A 20,536-nucleotide genomic window follows, 5' to 3' on the forward strand; every position below is an offset into this window, starting at 1 on the left:
ACTTTCATGTGAAAGGTGCCTAGGCTGGGAGGTCTGCAGAGGGACTTTTGAACAGGTATGTGAGCCTGTTGTGTCATCCTTGGACAGGAAAGCTACTAACCGCATAATTCAAGGCTCATGCTAGACTCTTTTGAGTTTTTACCGCACACTTGTAAATAAAATATTAATGAAAGATACTTTAAAGCTTGATATGTATTAAAAATTAAGAGAAAGACAGGAACTGTGAAAACTGCAATGCCCCATTGGTCTGTTCAGGCTCCAGCTCTCTCTGGAGAGATTGAAGAAACAAAGTGTGCTCTATGTAAAGCCCTAAGACAATGAACTTTTCAAATGAAATAAACAGGATAAGGTGTGAAATATCTGGGACCCCATGCAGTTGGGATTACTGTAGGTGTCAGGTGTATTTTCCTACCAGAACTGACCACTTGTTGCTTTGGAGATACTAACTCCCAATGTTTTAACCTCCATTTTGTAAGAAATGAAAAAAAATGACAAATCTTGTGCCTGCCTCTGTGAAAAAGAGGGAGGATGCCCCTGTATAATAGTACAACTTATTCAAGTAAGTTAAGCGTCCCACCTACAAAGGCTTTCCTTCCAAGACAGTCAACAGGCTGCTTCTGTAGTCAGTGGAGAGATTAAGACCCTTTGGGTGATTCATCTCATCCAACGGTACAAAAGGAAAATAGCTAGATGAAATCCACTTTGAAATTGCTTCCCCCAGCAGCTCTTTTCCCAACGGATCTTTAAATAACAGGCACATCTAGTAACAGGCTCTCACCACATTGAAATGAAGATTGCCCACTTGAAACCTCTTCACAGCTTTCCCAATTTATGGTCACACTTGCTTCTGCACATGGAAAAAAACCCTTAAACTGAAATAGGAGAGATGCCTCTCTCTTGCTGATGAGTCCAGAAGATCCTGTTTTGACCCCCTTTGTAGCCTCAGCTGCATTGGAGAGCAAGTCAACTTCTGAGCTAACTAAAGGAGTGAATGTTTCATGCATGACACATTTTGGTTTGCCACCAAAATGGAGTTTATAGATGGCCAAGAGAAACAAGGGTTCTTGCTGTAACCTTTGTGCAACAACCGATCCCCCTCTAAATTAGCCCTGGCTGTAGCTGTCCAGTCTCTGATGCAAAGACAGAGAGAAATACAAAGGCAATGCATGTGGATAAATCAGCCTTTTTGCAGTAATGGCATCTTCCAGCCCTCTTTATTAATGAATCTTCAATACAAGGTGAAAAACCACCAGAGTGAGTTGAGGGAGTTAACATCTCCACTGCCTTCCCCTTTTCACTGATTCAGGAGATGTATATAGTGTTCAGAGAACTGAATCGTATACCCCCAGTTACCCAGTACTCAGTATTACTAACAGCACAGTCAAAATTAATAAAGCCTATCCATAGGCAAAACTCATCCTAAAATCAGTGTGAATTCTGAGTGAATAAAGACTGAATAAAAACCAAAATTCCAACTCAATCCTCAGTTGAGCTTTGCAGTCCAACCATCAGGACTGGAAATATTTTTGATTTTCACCATCATGAGAGAACACCTGGGCCCAGTAATCCCAACTCTATTCACTCTTCATTCCAGCATCAACTGAGTATATACACAGAACAGAATTTGGCATCTGGCTGCTCAAAGCTAAGCCATAAAGTAATTGTACTGGAGGGGAAAGAAACCAATCCCTGAGGCTCTTTTCTGGTATTCCTTTACAGTTGTTTTCCTGCAACTCCCTGGACAAAGACGGGTTTTAAAAAACCTGTTCAGATTTCCTTCTGTTCCAGGCACCACATTTTGTTTGGCATATATGTTTCTGATAGCCTTCCTTCTGCAGATGTCTATAAAGTTCACATCAGTCAGTTCTGCAAACTAGATACATTAACATCAACACAGGCAATTTTCTTCCAAGCACAGTTTTTTTCTCACATCTATGCTCTGCTGCTCATTTTTGGTTCCATAAAGATGACACTATTGCTACATATCCAGGACACTCAGGATTCCTGTGATGCTTAACACAGTCTGTACAATGCTGTAACAGCCCATTTTCACTATTAGCAACGAGGCCTGACACCTCAGCAGCTTCTGGCTGTAGCAGTTTGCTGACGAAAAAGGGAGATTTCTTTTTCATTTTATTTCATTTATCCTTTTTTGCTTTTCCTAACTCCCTTCCAGAAATTAGGATTCTTGAAAATGCATGTGTAAAAGTAAAGAAAAGGGAAAAAAAGCAACAATCACCAAAATCCCTCCTCCCAGTTATCACTGTGACTTTTCTTATGTGGGAGAATGGGGTCCAGTGCAATTTGAGGTAAGGAGGAAGGGGCGGGGAGAGAAGCAACACATTTCCTACTCCTTAAAGCCAACACAAGAGTTAGAGATATGAAAAATTATTTATAATTACCTCTGTTGAGTGAAGCTGAACTGTTTATATCTCCAGTAATAAAGGAAGACTCGGACTGCTTTCGAACTGTGTCATTCCACATCCTACGAATCCGGCTCTGAAGAGGGATTGAACCACAGCAGGTAATGAAATCTTAGCAGCTGCACATAGGTTTCTTTCTGGCTCACTAAAGTTGTCTATTGGCATGTCTAGCTCAGGATGAGACTTGTTTCTAGCCAGCTGTAAGCAAGCAGTTGCTATTTGTTATAACACACCTTGTACATGCCAGACCATACCTGCCTAACTTCATGACACAAGCTCCTGGCTCAAAGATGCACATAATTGAATTGCATACATCTAAACTAAAAAAAAAAAAGGCAATAGAAATCATATACAAGATAAACCCAGATGCATGCAACCTATAGATTTACCAATACAGTACCAAAGAATGGGAAAATAACTGAGACACAGGAACATTCATGCTTCCTATTCTATCTCAGATAGCTTGTGTCTTTATTTTTCATGAAGTGTAACAGAAGCCTTCATCTGTGTCTTGGTGTCCTTGAATTAACAGAAGTTTTCTATAGGTACTATCCATCTTGGGGAATATCAGGAGAAAAAAAAATCCCCACGAATGACTTCTGTTCCCCTGCTGAAAAATCTGGACTGGTTTTACCATCTGTGGCATAGTTTCTGCTGCTGGGGAAGCAGCGTCCTGAATATGTTTGCCTTCTGCTTTGTTTCTCAAATACACTGTGAAGTATCTACCTCTGTGGCTTTTATGCCACTGTCTTGCTTCTTGCTTATTCTTGCAAAAGATCATAAATTCAGTCAATACGCATCTTGCAGGCGGTTCAACCATGTGTCCAGGGAAAACTCTCTCTCACTTAATCTCTCAGAGTATGATGGATGTGTCCCACAGCTGTGTTAAAGTAGTGTTAGTGGTCTAGGGGATTGGGACGGCTGGTTTCCACTGTGACAGACCATGTCTTTCCTATTTGCTAAAAATCCAGTGCTTCCCATACTGGGATCCTAGCCACGCAAGATCTTCCAGTGCTTATTCATGTTGTCACAGCTGAAAAGTGCCCGCTAGTCTACTCATTAACCATGTAGTAATGGCTTTTCCTAATCATGCATTAGCCTTCTACAAATGGAAACACAATGTAACATGAGGCCCATGGACTTTTACAGCAATTATTTTTACCTGGACATTTAATCTATTGTATTTCTCTGACATGACCCACTGTGGATTAATTATTATGTTTCCTAAGTGCTTTTCAGAGAAAAAATGGATCTTAGGAGTTTTCCTCTTCATGGACTTCTCTACTCAAAAGCTTGGAGTCAGATGTTTTTAACAACTCAGAATGATTTCCATCCACTCTCCATCACCTGTGTGAGGTTTCTCCTGCTTATGATAGGTCTCAGGCACTTCCATCCTTCCAAGGACAAGGCTCTGCAGGCAAAATAATCTGCCTTGGTACCTCAAACCTCACCTGCCATGAAAGGATTGCTGCCAGGAGACTCAGCCCACCCTTAAAAGGGCTTGTTTTCTTGTGCTGAGACTGCCAAAAGGGAGGGCCTATTAAAATCAACTCCTCTTAGAGAAGAGAGCACCTAACCCAGTAGCTAAGTTAGGTAAGCCAAAAATGTTCAGTGCTGCTAATGTTACTGGATATAGTGAGTTTTAAACATTATTGATTACTGTGGGATGTGATGGCCTCCTGGTGAGAGGCTCCATATTTTTTGCTGTTTTTTTTTGCCCTGCATAGCATCCACACCTATGTAAATGCCAAAGTGGAGCTCTTGGACGACATCTTGGAAAATGCTGAAAATAAATAATAATTTGCTCCAAGACATAAATCACAAATTAGGTTTTCCTGGGAGGTTATAAACTGTTACTCGCTGCATGTCTTTCATAATTTAATAGTGGAACTGCCATGTATAATTACTTCCATTAGTAATAGTGAACAAATTTGTGTTTGGTTTCTATTGATTAAGAAGTAAGCTTCTTCATTTTATATGAACTGTTCATCCATAAATCTGCATCTGTATGTTCAAGCTTCAAAATTGCTAAGTGCACAAACTACATAAAACCTGAAATTTCAGGTGACCAAGGCATAACAAATAGAGTAACTTAATAAAATAATCTGACCACAATGGCTTCTCCTAAGATGTCTATAAACAAAGGCAAATTGAGTGAGGCAAGGAATTGATCAAACCACTGATCGGCAGAAAGCAAGCCTTTTCACTGTAAGGACCATTGCAATTCTCTTGTAGTCTTCTTTTAGCAAGAAAAATACTTGGTTGTTACACCATCATTCCTGTACGCAGCAAAAGCAGTGACAACCTTCAGCTCATGATTAAAGGATGCACTGTGATGCAGCATAGCAGACAAAACGCTCCCAGTTCCTGATTCCCATAGAGAGCAGGCAGAACAGCTCAGATGATGACCACCCACCTGCCTCTAGAAGGCAAATTTGGACTTTTTATTCTCATCACAATTATTTAGAAGGTTTCTGGAGAGGCACTAACTGCCACCAGATCCTAAGGGAAGTTACTGTGTTGAATTCAGGTCCAGGAAGGAGGGCAATCTCTGTGGATGCACTGGGGAGAGGCCAAAGGCAGCATAGCCACGAAGGATATCGGCATGGTGGTGCGAAGGATCAGGGTGTGAACAAGAAAGGTGAATTACCTGTGAACCTGTGGAATATCTTCCAGGTGTCCGTGACCCTGAGGTCTTTCCTGAGCCGATAGAGCTCTCTGTACTTTTCCCACTACAGCAATGTGTGCGCAGGCATTTTCCATACTCTTTACGTACCTAGCCAAAGAAAGAGCAAAGACAGTTAGGTCCTCCTCCAGCCCACTGCCTTCCAATTTTTAACACAGCCCTTGATTTTTCCTCAGTGGTTCATTAAAACAATAGCTGTTGCAGTGTGTGGGGAAGAATTACACCTTGCAACTGAAAGATCTTGATACATGAGCTACACCACTTATGATGGTGTAAGGGACAGCTTTTATGCAAGCAAAGCTGTTTGTTGACACCAGTCAGTTGTAGCTTCCTCTGAGGCACATCAAAGGAGCATAGGAGATACTACAGATACACTATTTATGACTGAAAATTAATATCCTCATAGATTTGATATAAACTAGCATATTGGCTCATCAAGGTACTAAAAGTTATTGCTTCTGGCAGGGGACTGAGAAGAAGAATTCCAAGAGAAACATATAAAAACTATTGATTTTTTTTTTTTTATTTTATATTATATCTTGCAGTCAAATTTAAACTCCAGGAAACTATAGAGCTAACAGCCCTAGAGATTACATTCCCAGTGCACAGGGGTGGTTGGAGCCTGCTTTCCCACATTAAAGTGCAAGCCAGTCATGTTTTGAATGGGCATTGCAGTCAACCCAGGCCAACTCCTTGTTTGGAGTAAAGCTGTACCACATTCTTTGCTTTAGGGGAACTTCACTGATTTGTGCCAGGGCAGGATCTAAGCTTTGACTGAGCTTCAGGTGCAACTTCTTATGGGCAGCAATACCCAGAAACCAGATGGGCCAAGACTAAAAATGAGCAGCCTGTAATGAAAAGCTAAAAGCAGGTCACATTGGCTATTGTAAAAAAAGCCCACAAAAAAAGCCCCTCAAATCCATGCATGTCCAAAACACCAGTTGACATTCCTTGGAGCATGCAGTTAGCTGTGAAATTCTGCCAGACTATCTACGAGCATTTCAAAACTGTGTGGAACAACTGTTTAAATAGGAAATTACAGCTTTTTCATTAGGCTCTTCCTTAAGCGCCTGAGACAAACACAATACCATGAGCGTCCAATATGCTCGAGTGCCTCATCAATCCTTTGCTGAGAGAAAATAATTCAATTGCTTTAATTAGCCACCCACTGTTTGCCTCTCTGTAGCTTTTTGGTGATTTTCTAGTCCATGATAGATAGGAAAGGAAGGGATTTTTTTTCTCCCTTTCTCCTCTCATATAATTCCTCCCTCAGCTCTTAGGTCAGAGAGATGCATCTACCCTACAGCAAGGAATCAGCTGCGTTCTTCTTCCCTCCATGGAGCCATATATCAGAAGTGATCCCACAGTCACCAGGGATGGTTTAAGGATGTAGACTGGCTTGAGACAGAAAAGAGAATGGTTCTTCCATGCCATGTGAGCACCCAGATAACCAAGGAGCCTGCAGTACTGTGTTGAGATGCTGGGTTATGGACTGATTCTTTGCGAAGTGCACTGGAGACAAGAGCATGGATCAAGGAGAAGGAATAAAGATTTCTTGTCAAAGAGGCACCTGCAGGTTTAACTAGTGATGGTGTTGCTTCCTACATTCTTATTATCATGTTGCCTGCAAAATTTCTTGCTGAAGGTTTTGGAAACATCATGCTGTTGCACCTTGATATAGTTTTTAAGCAGTTGCATCTAGATAAAGCTTTATGATGCACAAATTTGAGATGAAATGACAGGACAAAACTCTAAAACCCAAAAGTCTTCCTTTGGTTTCAAGAATGACATCTTTGCACAGCTCTGCAAATCCTTCTATAGGCATCGCTCACAGAGCTCACCTGCTACAACTAATTTTGCTTATGTTTTCACAGGTCAGCTCTCCCCTCCCTGTATACGAAAGCATGCAGCAAGCCTGGGGCTCCTGGATGGAGAACAGACCTCAGCATGGCCCTGACTTTATCCAGTAAGCTACTTCATCAAGTAGCTACTGGTTACACTGAGAAACTGCGTACCATATGTATCCACTTATAAACTCTTCCCTCTGTTTATATCAGATAAAGAAACTGCCCTTTAAAACAAAGATGTACATAAAAAATTATCAGCAGATATGCACAGAACTGAAGAGCTCTGTATTGCCTAATTTTAGTGAAGAATAAAATGGTTCTTAAAAATATTAATTACTGATAGTCAGAGACTGTAAGTTTGATGTGCATATACACAGATTTTATTTTTATTTTTTTACCCCAGAGTTTAACTAATTTACTCCACTATTATCTTGCAAATGTTAATTGGGGCATACTTCAAGTTCCACAAAGAAGCACTTACTGTGCTTGCTTTGAGGAAGATTTCCAAAAGTTCACATTAGGACCAAGTAATAAAAAAGCTCTTGCAGAGCACAGGTCCTTCAGTTCTTACAAAAGTGGTAGAAGCAGCCCCTGTTACATACTATCAGCCCATATATGCTGCTGTAGAGAAGAGTGATTTCCCACAGGGATGAAAATGAGGACGTAAAGCTCCATTTTGCTGTGAGCACTCAGCCACATGAGGATTTTCCGGATGCTTGTGGAGTGCTCCCATCTCAAATTAGAATATGGGAGAGGAAATCTGGCTTATAGCAGGTAAAGCCCTTATACGGGTTTGCTACTGTAAAGCCCTACAAATTGTCAGCTGCCTTTTCCCTTGCTCATCGCCAATGCCCAGGCTGCTGAAATACCACTGCCACATATCTTTGTTATCACTTCATTCCCTTGCATCTTGCTGGTTTCCAGTCTAAATACCACGCTTATTAAATATATGGAGATAAATCTGTGTAAGATGAATTCAGGGCACACGGATGATGTTACACTGTGGTTGTTAGGCAACAAAAACACCCCATTACCACCTCTTCTGCTGCTGGGAACTGTCTTACCTTTTTCTGGAGGACACAATGGAAAATGAATATAAACATTCCCTGCAGAGAATTGAATATGGTGAAGAGATACGCCATGATGACTGTGCTTTCATTAATATACATGAGTCCAAATGCCCAGGTGAGTCCTAATAGGCAGAGCAGGGCTATGGCACCTATAACCCAGGACCTGTTAGGAAAAACAAGAAAAAGAAAAGAAAGTGTTTGGTTTTTCATCTACAAAAGAAGGCACATGTCTACAGGCAGGAAGACTTTGCCCACGGTTTTAGCAAAAAGCAAAGAGCACATTAAAATGTAGTGAATTTTGTCTTCAAGCTGGATACAGTTTACAAATCTTCAAGCTTGGAGAAATATACAGAAATGGAAGTGTTATGAGCATAGATATTTATCATAACCAAAGCATATTTGTAACCACAATGTTTCTATTCTTCCCCCATCCCCTGCCTTTTTAAATGCAAAAGCAGTGTGTATGTAAATGACATGTAGATGCTATTTCTGCAAATGGCAGGAAAAGAAAATAAACCAACCAAAACAACTCTAAATGTCACTTTTTTAGTGTCCACTGGTTTCACTGGGGCAGGAATGCCAGCTGGATTAGCTTCTTTATGCTTAACACCAAGACACACGTATTGCTGCATTTTAGCTAGTCTCCCATATGCCTTTAAGCCAGATAAACAACTACAAGCAGGTGGGCAAGCCCTCACCACTTGCCAGATCGGCTCTGCACAAGGAGGCTCTGTGTGATGCTGCTTCACACTTCTTCCACCCTGTGATGAGGGGAAATATATATACACATCTAGGCACTCGCACACCACATTTGCTAAAACAGTAGCTGCTACCACACTTCTGCTCAGAGAAAAAGAAAGGCAATCCTTCTTCACATCAGTTGCAAAACTAACATTATCTCTTGCTCCACCCCAGAAGGAATGAGGGAGTAGGGGTGCCGCCACTACTTGGCCCCAAAAGTTGTTCAAGCGAACATGGGTAGCCTGCAATTTCTACTTTCTTTCTTTCAGGAACTTTCTGGTTGGAGTAACAGTGCTGGGGGCATGGGATGGCTGTGCACTTTCAGGAAAGCTGGAAGATCTTCCAGGATGGCAGGAGAAGTATCCCATGCTACTCTGCTAAATAACTCATCTGCTAAATTAACATCTCACAAACGGATCTTCCAATACCAGGGCATGAGATGAAGTGTGACAAGCAGGGAAGGAACTGGGTCATTCTTCTAGCCATCTCCCTAGTTTCCACACGCTACATTACCTATAACTTTAAAGGAACTGCTGCTGCACAGGGGAGGAAATCAGCTTCTAGCTGGGAAGCACAGCGGGAAGCGCGCAGCAAGCAGCACCATGAGCATCCCTTTACCCTTTCCCTTAAGGCCTTGATTTTCTTGTCTTCCCCTGGTAATGTTAGGTGCAACATAAAAAGGAATACAACTATATCCAATCTTTGCACCACTTCCTCACTGTTTAACTCTGTTTAATTCTTTGGTTCCCCAAAGCAGACGAGCCTGCAGCCAGTCAGCACCTCTCCCTCCTTGTCCATCCCACAGCAGCATGAGGTGCTGCAGGAGGGCTCATAGGAACAAGGACCTACCTACATTTATTTCCAAGCCACTTCAGCCTTGAAGAAACTTGTCCAGGGTTATGGCATATTTGGGCTTCCATCTGCTAAGCAGAGCATGGAGCGAGGGGAAGAAAGATGAAGCAGTAGCAGCTTAAGGGAAAAGTAAGTCCTGCAGAGGTCAGGCTGCACTATGGGGACTCCATGGCAGCTGCAGCCTTGAATCCTTGTCCTTTTAGCAAGGCTTGCCACAAACAGAAGCACACCAATGTTGCATTTATGTTGTTTTGTGCTTTTTTTTTTGGTCTGGATTTTTTTTTTTTTTTAAGGTATCAGAATGAAAATACAGCATTAAGTCTTCACTGAAGTTTATAAAACATAGGTTATTTAACTACACAACCAGAAGAGCTCCCTAAGGTAACCATTTAAAAATCACTATTATGTAGCTAGCAGACCAGAACCGCTCCTCTGAAGCATTTCCAGTCAATCCCGCTAATAAATATTTAGCATGAGGCAAACTAAAAATGCACTTTCAAAACCCTTTAGAAAAGTAGCCACTAGTTAAAGTACACAACTTTAGCTGCTTGTTATGTTTTTTCCCCAAGATCCCACCATCAGTGAGAGCACATTATCATCTTAATTGCACACCAATTTAAAATATACAATATTTTACGCCTAAAAAAGAACAACAAATTAAGTGAAAAACATTTTTTTTTTAAACTCCCCTTGCTTTTAGAGCCTTTTCAAAAGGACCCCCAGAATATCAGAAAACTATTCTGCTCTGAAGCACAGCCAGTTCTTGAACCTGATTAAAGAACCTTTGGCTGCAGAGGTGTGCAGGAGTGAAACAGTTATTTAGTGGAAATATGCTACCTTCAGTGATGGAAAGGTATCTGTGGGTTTGAAGACCCTCAGCAGTGCAAACTGCACGCGTTACAGTGTTGTGCTTCAGAAAACAAGACCTGGAGATAAAGAGGGCATGGAGATTACTATGAATAGCTCCATCCCGTATCCGCAGAAATGAAAAGAACCAAGCGATGAAAGAGAACATGGGAATGGTGCCGCAAGAATGAACACAAAGGACTCTTCACCAGAAGAACAAACTGAAAGTCTACTGCAAAGTTGATTTGCTTTTATTTGTGCTACTGTGCATTACTTTTTGATTGCAGGAGAAAAAACATGGATGCCCTAAGGTGCGTAATTTCTAGGCATTTTTGGCTTTCTTCTCAGTTTTTATTGGTGCAACTTGTGGTTTTTGTTTTGTTCTTTGTACAGACTTGCTGTTGCTTTTCATAGTTTTTCTTTCCTGTAGTGCAATTTTATAGCAATAAAGAAACAAAACCATCCATATTTTGGTGTAATTGAAAATCAGAGATTTACAATTAGGGACAATTAGGTACTCCCAATAAGTGCAGACAGAGTCTCCAATGCACAGAATAAGATTTACTTGCAGTGCTCCCATTAACTAGAATTGGAATCATGGGGATTACCACCCATGTCATGTACCTTTCTGGAAATTTACTTATGTATTTATGTTACTATAAAGCACTCTCAGTAACAAGAGCACAGTGGACCAGGGGGTTGGTATTGGTATAACAAGTCTGTACTACACAGGATTAACTTGGGAACATTCACCTTGAGTTTATGTCCAATCAAAGAATATAAAGCCAATAAGGTGACAACTGGTTGGCAATACACATGCAGCACATTTACTCTGCATGTTAGCTGTATGCCTGACCAGTTTCCCTGTATTTCCTGCACAGTTTGCTCTTCTGCCTCAAATGCGAATGACAGAAGCTTTAATGATTTTTCAATATTGATCTGACAGCTGGTTCATGAGACCACACTGATAAATGAAATTTATCAGCCATTCAGGTCATTCTTACTTGATGAAGGGTCTGTTATCCTCATAGCTAAAGAATGCATAGACATAAAGACAAGAACACCAACATTAGAAATATAACGACATAGAGAATATAGCTTACTGCTAGTTCCCCTCCCTTCTCCCACCAGCCATCACCAAAAACAAAGGCAGACTGTCATCAAGTGCCCCTGGTACAAACCAGCCAGCCTGGCTTGCTGCCCCAGGGAATTGAAACATGACCATGGACACTGGCTTCATACACAGAAACAAGCATCATTAGCTGCAAGCTGCAGCTACCCCTCATGGTTCTGATCACGCAACTGACAACTGACTTTGAAATCTGTTTTAAAAACTATGGGTATCTCTGGAGAAGATGAAGTTTGAAATTCCAACATAGACACCACAGAAGGCTTTCACACATTCAGGTAGCAAAACTTCACCATGCCTCCAGCACTCTCCACCTGTGCTGCTGTAGTGTATCACAGAAACCTCTTTATTGCTGCTTACTTTTTCTTAAGTGTAACTCCCAAGTTACTAACTCCTGAGCCAGACTGCAGCATTACCTTCTTTTTGAGATAACGGCATTAGGATCTTCTAAAGCCCTGGGTGACAGAAAGCATTAGTCTATTTACTCCCATTTCACAGGGAAGGACAAAGAAAGGACTCTGCCAAGCAACAGTGCAAAGCAGCCTGCTGCAGTGAAGAAGCAGCCATGATGAACCACTCAAAATATGCTTTGCACTTTTTGCACAAAAAGTCCCATCTTGACCCCTGGCATGGTCACAGTGGGTCTTTAGGAAAGGGAGGGAACAGTTGTCAAATGCATTGGATTTGGCCACGCTCGTAACACTTGCCCTGACCTCACCCTAAGCAGCAAGATACAAGTAGAAGACAGACCATGGGGGACAAGGTAGCCATCCCCACATCACTCACAAATAAGCAGCGCTATCTGAGGATAGTGGTCAGTGGCTCAGTATCTGGGTGGACACCAGAGACAAGTGCATCTCTCAGGGGTCCATACTGGGCCAGTACTGTTTAATATCTTCATCAATGATATAGACAGCAAGACTGAGTGCGCCATCAGCAAGTTTGCAAATGACACAAAGCTGAGTGGTGCAGCTGACATGCTGGAAGGAAGGGATGCCAGCCCAAGTGACTTGGACAGGCTCAAGAAATGGGCCCATGCAAACCTTATGCTGAAATTCAACAGGGCCAAGTGCAAGGTCCTGGACTTGCATTGGGACAACCCCTGGTATCAATACAGGCTGGGGATGAAGAAGTTGAGAGTACCCCTGAGGAGAAGGACTTGGGGGTACTGGTGGAGAAAGATTGGACATGAGCTGGCAATGTGAACTTGCAGCCCAGAAGGCCAATCACATGTTGGGCTGCATCCAAAGGAGTGTGGCCAGCAGGTTGAGGGAGGTGATTCTGCCCCTCTACTATGCTCTGGTGAGACCCCACCTGCAGTACTGGAGTCCTCAGTACAGGAAAGACATGCACATGTTGGAGAGGGTCCAGAGGATGGCCACATAAATCATCAGAGGGCTGGAATACCTCTCCTATGGGGAAAAGCTGAGAGAGTTGGTCTTCTCAGCCTGAAGAAGACTCCAGGGACACCTTACTGCAGCCTTTCAGTTCTTATTAAAAAGGGCCTATAAGAAAGACGGGAGAAACTTTTTAGCAGGGCCTGTTGTAATAAGATGAGGTGTAATACTGCTAAACTAAAAGAGGGAAGATTCAGGCTGGACGTGGAGAAGAAATTTTTTATAATGTTTTTTACAATGAGGGTGGTGAAACACTGACACAGGCTGCCCAGAGAGGCGGTGGATGAGCCATCCCTGGAGGCATTCAAGGTCAAGCTGTATGTGTCTCTGACGAACCTAATTAGGTTGAAGATGTCCCTGCTCATTGCAGGGGGGCTGGACTAGATGACCTTTAAAGGTTCCTTCCAATCCAATATAAACTATTATATGATTCTATAATCTCAGCTTGAGCACCTACAACATCCTTGGGCCATAGTCCTCCCTGCCTCCACCCCCTTCTCTCTTCCTCTTTTTCCCCCTCCCGCCACTAACAGCTCCCTGCAGCTCCTCTTCAGCATCCCTTCAACTTCCCTGGCTGCCACCGCTGCAGGGATATCCCCTGGTTATCAGCTGCCACATGACAGCTGCTTGCCTTAGATCTTGTGCCACATCTGCTAGCCACATGAGGACATCTGAGCTACCCTAGGGCACTCAACGGCAGTAACACAAATGCAAAGCACATCAGCATTAGGAAGGAAAGAGGAAGCAAGTGTAGAGAGCAGCTGGCTCTACTGAGTTCCTGCTTCCAAGACACAGCAAGGAAAGCTTAGATCCTTTGGCTTATCAAAACACAGGCTAAGGCATTGTAACCTCAGCATCTACAGTGTATCTGGGGAGCCACCATGAACACAGAAAGCCGTTGGTATCCCACGTAGCTGCACTAGCAGGGACCTCCAGCCCACCACAGCTGTGTAGCATGATGCTGGTCAAATCGCTCTTCTTCTCTTTGCCCTCTCATCCACTCAGCCTGCAAGATCACCAGGGCAAGCTCCCGTTATGCTTCCGGCACATCTAGCACTGCAGGACCAGCAGCTCCCTCAGGATGCAACAAAATTAAACGAAGACACGAGACAGTCTGGAGTTCTCAGCTCAGCAATGTGGGCAGGAGCAGGACATGAATTTCTATTACTGTGTTCACAGGCACTGAGATTTTATGGTGAAGACTTTACTGTTGAAATGTCGCCAGTGGTAGCTTATAAAAAGAGAGAATTAGGGAAATTTTTTACTCTGTAGCTGCTATCCAGGCTCTCAGAAAGTTTTTCAGTGATCTGTAATAGCCTTTCTTCAAGGCAGCTGAAGGCTCTGTTTCATCTTTCTACAGACAAAATGTAAAATTGGCAAACTCGGATTACCTTTTAGCTTGAGGCTAACACTTCAAAGAAGCTCATGAGAAAACCGTCAAAAAGACCAGAGCAGTTTTTACCCCCTTTTCAACCTGGATGTGCATAGGACCCACCAACCAAACAAGCAGGTGCCTATGAAGTGAGATTTTCAAAGATGCCTAACTCCCAAACACTTCAAAACCTTACATATAGGGCCAGTAGGACATAGTCTTTTATATCCCTCATGAAATACAGATCATTCCTTTTCATTTTAACAACTCAAGTGTTGTAAGAAGCTTAACTCTTGTGCTAGCCACGCAATTCGTGCCTGACAAAAATTATTCAGAATGGGGTTTTCCTTCCCCTTGTAAAGTCTGTGAAACCTATCAGTGCTACAGTAATACTCTGTCATTCTCTGTAATACATAAAAAAAACATCACTTAGACAAGAGAAAAGCCTTGGAAGAGCCTTAGCTCACAGGAAAATAGAGCTACTAACTGGAAAACTGAGATTATATTCATGAGTGGTTGAAGCAGAAATCTTTGGAAAATCTAGTCTAGCACAGCTTGAGATGCTACATCTGAAGTGCTTTCTCCAGATGTGGATATATTTTTCCAATTCCTAACAGTAAGGGATACAGCCCATTGAATTTAAACTACATGACTGTGATCCCTCCATAGTTAATGTGAGTCTGGTACCCTCAAAGAGCAATTTATTCCCTAAAAGAACAGGTATTTAAGGTAGCTGAGGCTTCGCCATTCCCTGAAGAAATTCCGTTCTCTACTGTCTGCTGAGGAAATCTGAATGATGGCTTCGGTGAGGGCTCCGCTTTCAAATACCTGAAGTTAAAAAGCCCGTCTTTTTAATGTGGTTGCATTATTCCTTTAACCGGCAAAATGTTACCTCACCTCCCTTGTGTTTCTTCAGAGCCCAGATGATGAATAGTGAATGGTCTACCAATCCATATAAATACCTAATTCATTTTCTAATCTTAAAAAAGCCCTGACTTTACCTTGGGGCAAAGACTTCTTAAGGTTAATTACACATCATGTAAAACTATTTCAAAATCTTATTTTAGATGTCTTTCAATTTCCCAGAGTACTTTCTCCTTCAGTGATGAGAAAGCATCGTTCGTATTACCTTCTATATTCCTGTGACATTTCCAGACCAATACATTTTTAAAATTTGTTAACATTACCCTCTGACCTTATTTAGATGCTTAGGGAACTTCAAATCCAATGCACCCTAAGCTCATGAACTCCTTTCATGCTGCCTATTCTTTTAAAACCACAACATGTGCCTTTTTGAAACAAGGCAGCCAAATTGCCAGAATATACACTAACAGTCCAATACAGAGGCACAGGCCATCTGCAACTTGAATTACACGGTGCAAACCACTTCCATGTATGTAGATCAGCAATATCCTGGGTTGCTAAAGCCTTCTTTTTTTTTTTTTTTTTCCTTCGGCCGGAAAAGTTGAAATTTAAGGTGAATTTAAGGCAAGAATTCACCTTTACACACAAATCGGTCCTAAAATGCTGCTGAACAAAGAAAGCCTGCTATCAAAAAGCAGCTATTCAGGTCTCATTTAAAAAGAATACTGTCTGGTAGCCTTACATTTTGAAAAGAGGGTTCTTTGGCTTTTTTTATATTTAAAAAAGTGTGGGTTTTGAGCCACATTTCAGAGTAAAACTAGGCCTTTAGTAAAACTCTTCATAGCTAATCAACTTCAGGAGTTATCATTTTATTCAACCTTTTATGGTTTAACTTTATCTAACTTGAATTTATCATTCTTTTGACAACTAAAAGTATTTTCCCATCCCTCCAGCAGCAAGAAAAGGCTCAAGTAAGCACATGAACTTAGTGCTCAGGCCCCAAAATAGCACAGTTTAGCTAGTAAGCAAAAATGCCAAACTGAGTACACAGGACCTTTAGTAGATGTTACAGGTGATGAAACCCAAATAAAAATAGATGGATGATGTGCCCCCTAGAAAGCATTTGGAAAGACCCATGGAATTCATTTTAATATGGCACAAATAAAGCTGAGAGACAGACATTTCCTGCACGCAAGCACAAGAGAGAGACAAAATAAAGCGTGCTATTGTGTCTCCCCGCTGCCTGCCAATATAAGGCAGCACGGATGTTTGTTTTCTTTTCCCTTTTTTTTTTTTTTTAATTTCCAGGATTAGAAAAGATTGATTTATTGAACTGCTGAAAATCTACAGGAAGGAGTTGGAAAGTCCAGCACTCCCCTCATAAAGCAAACGAGTTCATCACTAATTAGTGAAGGAGCATCTTCATGGTGAGAAAAATCAATTGTAAGCAATAAAGGAGTGCTTAAGGGATTTTGCCTTCTCATTTTGTGACAAAGTTACCACCTTGATGGCATGAAGCCAAATGTATTCCTAATAGTCTTCCTTAGGCTGCTAGTATTTATCCTGCACCTCTTCAAGCTATCCTTTCCAAGTCTTAAGTTCTGACCCGCACCATCTTTGACAGGAGGTGACCAGTCCCCTGGAGACCTCTGTAACCACTGTGGGAGGCAGCAGGCCTGTCACAGCTTCATTTGCAAGAAGAAACCCCTGACTTTGCATGTCTCAGCTGGCGTCCTACCTCTAGCATAAGGGAAACTTTATAGACTGAAAGCCACTTTTGAATTCCACCAGTAGCTCTGAAAATTTTATTCAGATAAATGAGGCCAAACCTTCCTTGGCCCTATGTGATGCCCAAGCCCAGGATTTGGGGCAACCTATGCCTGATTTTTTTCTGCCAAAGGCAATCCCCCTCAAGTCATCCAGGGAAGTTTTGGCCTGCTTTTTTTTGAGATTTGTTCTTAATTACTGAAATTGGAAAGAGCAATTCTTTTAAGCTCATCCCATTTTCTGTAAGTAAATAATTGCACTCAGAATTACTTACTCTATTTCATTCCTCCTAACTTTGCAAAGGCATGGCATGATTATTCAAGCCACACTGATGTGTAACCACATCAGTCTGACTGTTTCCACATGATACAGAGTCAGGAAAATCTTTAGTCACATTTGTGCTATCCCAATAGCACCAGCAGGGCTTATTGGCAAAATACTTTAAATGTATGGCCTTTTAAAACAATAATAATGATTTATGGGATCACAGGAAGACCTTAGGTATTTAATATCTTCCAGGATACTCTCTCAAAGCAATAACGGCAGATTGATAGTTGTTGTTTTTTTTTTAATTCAGAAAGGATGACACCTGTCAGTGGGAAGATTACTGCTTTATAATCACCATTCAACATTACCACAGTCATCACAAACCCCATAGATAAATAAGCAAAATCCAAAGCCAAAACAGATATTAACCAAACCCTTCTGTGAAAAATTCAAAGAGCAGCAGATTACAACAAACAAAATTGGGTACTGCTGTCAACATCACTGGGTGAAAAAGGCACCCAGAAAGAAGTGCGATCTCAGATGTTTTTGCAGCATCGGGAGGGTTTCTGCCTCAGAGATGCTTACAGAGCACTCTGGCAAAATATAAATGTGCCATATCTTTTCTTGGTAGGAAGCGTGTAAGTCATTTTGTGCCAATTCCAGGTGATTTTTCTGGGTATGCTTTAGGCTTCCTGTTCAAAGTTTGTTCATGCAGAGATGCAGATGAAGGCTACACAGGAGCAGTGGCAAGCTACCCAAGGACTAGGAAGCATGACACTTTCTTACGTAGGATCTAGGGAGGTGCTAAGCTGACCATCAAGCTTGTGAAGGCATAGTACTCTCAAGGTCGTATAAAACACAAAGATCACAGCCTGAGCTCCTGTACAAGGAAAGTGAGGCAGGCAGTTTCTAATGCCCAGCTCAGTACTCCATGGGTAACATTTGAACTTTGCACAGGGGGAGGTTTTCCAAGGGATAGAAAAAGCTATGCCTCACTTTCAGAAGTGCCCAGATTATTGGTCATTGTTGCAAAACACTCCTGTCAAATTTTCTGGTGACAGAGAACACACTGCCTTCATGTCCCAAGCAGCAATAAAACACACGATTTCTTATCCAAACCTGGCTAAATTTAGAAATTTATCCAGACCCAGCTAAATGGCTAACCTGCTGTCTTGGCCTCTCTTTCTCTTCCCTAGGATGAGATTGTCCTTTCCTGAAAAGGGAATCCAGGGATGTTCCTCTCCAAAAGGCATTCCTGGATCTGCTGTTCCCAGAAGCCAGGGGAGTCAAAAAAACACTGCATATAACACAGCTGGTGGGGAAGGAGAGAATTTCAACACCTTATTCTTGAACAGCCCACTCAGTCTTTCTATTTTGTTAGTAAGGCTGTAAGAAAATCTTAACAGAAAGCTCATTCTTTACAGGCACTGCTATTTTATTTAACATTATAAGTAATGGCCAGTCAGGATTTAAGGTAATGGTTAACAGAGGTTCAGTGTGGCTCCTGTAAGTGTTTGCATTCACTAGCTTTTGTTTCAAACCCTTTGTACCTCATCCTTTACATCTCTCTTGCCAATACACACAAAGCTGCATGGGTGCACCTCCTCTCCCTGCTTGCTGCTCTGAAGAAGGAGTCTGCCTTTACTTCACCAGGACCTGAGAATGTAGAAGGCCAGGATTGGGCCTTCTGCATCAAGATGCTGCACTGGACATGCTTCAAGAACTGGACCCCTTCATTTTATCATGTCCTTGCTGTGCACTCCCAAGCAGCTGCAAACCCAGAAGTAATGAAGATTAAAGTGCTGCTGTTCTGCAAGTCAAGTCCCCAGGGTGAACCCAATGAAATACTCAATTCCAGACCCTCTGGCATCACAAACTATTTTAAAGTTGCAGTGTCTTATGCTTAAGCAAAAAAAAAAATCTGGAAACCAACAGATGAGTTGAAATCCCACCAGAAAAAGATGAAATAATCCTTATTGTCTCCCTACTTTCACTTGTTTCTAAAATGACTATAATAAAGCACAAATTAATCTTCCTTTAGTAAAAGGATACCTGTTACAAATTATTGTTCCCCATTGGTAATGTAAGATTTTCCTACCAAAAGAGAAGAAATCTTGCATTTTCCAAAGCCTAACTCGTTCTTCACTGCTCCAAACCTAGGATGTTTACTTTTTCGGCATTTCAATCAGCTGAGTAAATAAAAGTAGACTGGTAAACCTCTGTTCCTGCCAGCACAATACTGCTGTGTTCAATCAAGGATTTAATTTAAGCATTTCCGCAGATGATTTTTGGAAGTTCTATTTAACCTTTGTTTTCAATTTTCTACCTAACTTTGAAGGCTTTTTTATGACTTAAGAAACCCACAGGACTGAAACAACAAGCTTATCTGGGGGCTGGGATTAGTCACGTCTCTTTAAATAAAATACGTATGTTGAAGCAAGAAAATGAGCAGATAATCACTTACACCCATACAACATATGGGAAGAGTGGGATATGGCAATGGTTTGCAAAGGACGCATAGTTTCAAAAAGGGTTTCTCAGTTTTGGGCCTGATCCTCCTTGCCCCTTGCTTTCCCCAGCCTAGGTCACACTCCCTAGAAGAGCCCGGACTGGGCTTTGTGAGATTTTATATAGTAATAATTAAAGTTAAGTCTTTGCATTTGGCTCCAACTTTTGGCTCTTAGGTTGCACATTCTCAGATTTATTTCTGTAAGCCTGTGAGCAAGAGACTCCTATGGAAAAAAAAAAACCAAACCAAACGTAAAAATTAAAGGAGAATGGTGTAAGCTTTGTTTCAAGTCAGAAACTTGAGAGAACATATACTTTTTAATTTATCCATTAAATCAAGGCCATGTGCCTTTAGCCCCAGACCTTTTGCAGGTCCCAGCAAGAAGGGACCATTTGTAAGTAGCAGCCAGCAAGCTGAGGAAGGCTCATTTTGGTCATCTCGGGATTGATTTATGAAGGCCGCAGTGCAGGACATTTCTGCATCATCCCCATTAATGGGATTTCAGTGTGTGTTCTTATGACTCTGACCACAACACATAAACATGTTTTCTCCCGTGTGTTTGAAATAAATACGTTTTTTCCAGGGAATTTCAGGTTTTTGATATAGTGCTTATTCTATTGTTGTAGAAGATGGCATGGGAGCATATTTCTACAGGAGGGAAGAAAGCTGCAACAGTGATTAATGCCAAAGAGTGCCTCTTTAGCAACAAAAGCTGCTCCCAGCTAAGACTCTTGGTCTTCCTTTCTGAAAGAAAGAAAATTAGATT

The 20,536-nt window shown here is 41.7% G+C and overlaps 1 protein-coding gene across 21 annotated transcripts in view; it reads right to left on the bottom strand.

The window, feature by feature from the left end:
* The window catches only part of ADGRL3 (adhesion G protein-coupled receptor L3), a 522,648-nt gene that overhangs the window by 30,932 nt on the left and 471,180 nt on the right, over nucleotides 1-20,536 (bottom strand). For 15 of the 21 annotated variants that reach the window (XR_009747735.1, XR_009747736.1, XM_061479312.1 and 12 more), the window contains 4 exons: nucleotides 11,470-11,496; nucleotides 8,021-8,189; nucleotides 5,074-5,199; nucleotides 2,403-2,499 (listed from right to left, as the gene is read on the bottom strand). Coding sequence is in view for 19 of the 21 variants with exons in the window: in XM_061479312.1 (XP_061335296.1) it covers nucleotides 2,403-2,499; nucleotides 5,074-5,199; nucleotides 8,021-8,189; nucleotides 11,470-11,496 (419 nt within the window). In the remaining 2 variants the exon portion in view is untranslated. The remainder of the gene's footprint in view (nucleotides 1-2,402; nucleotides 2,500-5,073; nucleotides 5,200-8,020; nucleotides 8,190-11,469; nucleotides 11,497-20,536) is intronic. The other 6 variants (XM_061479239.1, XM_061479255.1, XM_061479290.1 and 3 more) reach the window with 1 other exon arrangement.

This window comes from Pezoporus flaviventris, unplaced genomic scaffold (genome assembly GCF_033815535.1).
Source record: "Pezoporus flaviventris isolate CSIRO_AGI_PZ_B2104156 unplaced genomic scaffold, CSIRO_AGI_Pfla_v1 ptg000002l, whole genome shotgun sequence".
Lineage (NCBI taxonomy): Eukaryota > Metazoa > Chordata > Aves > Psittaciformes > Psittacidae > Pezoporus > Pezoporus flaviventris.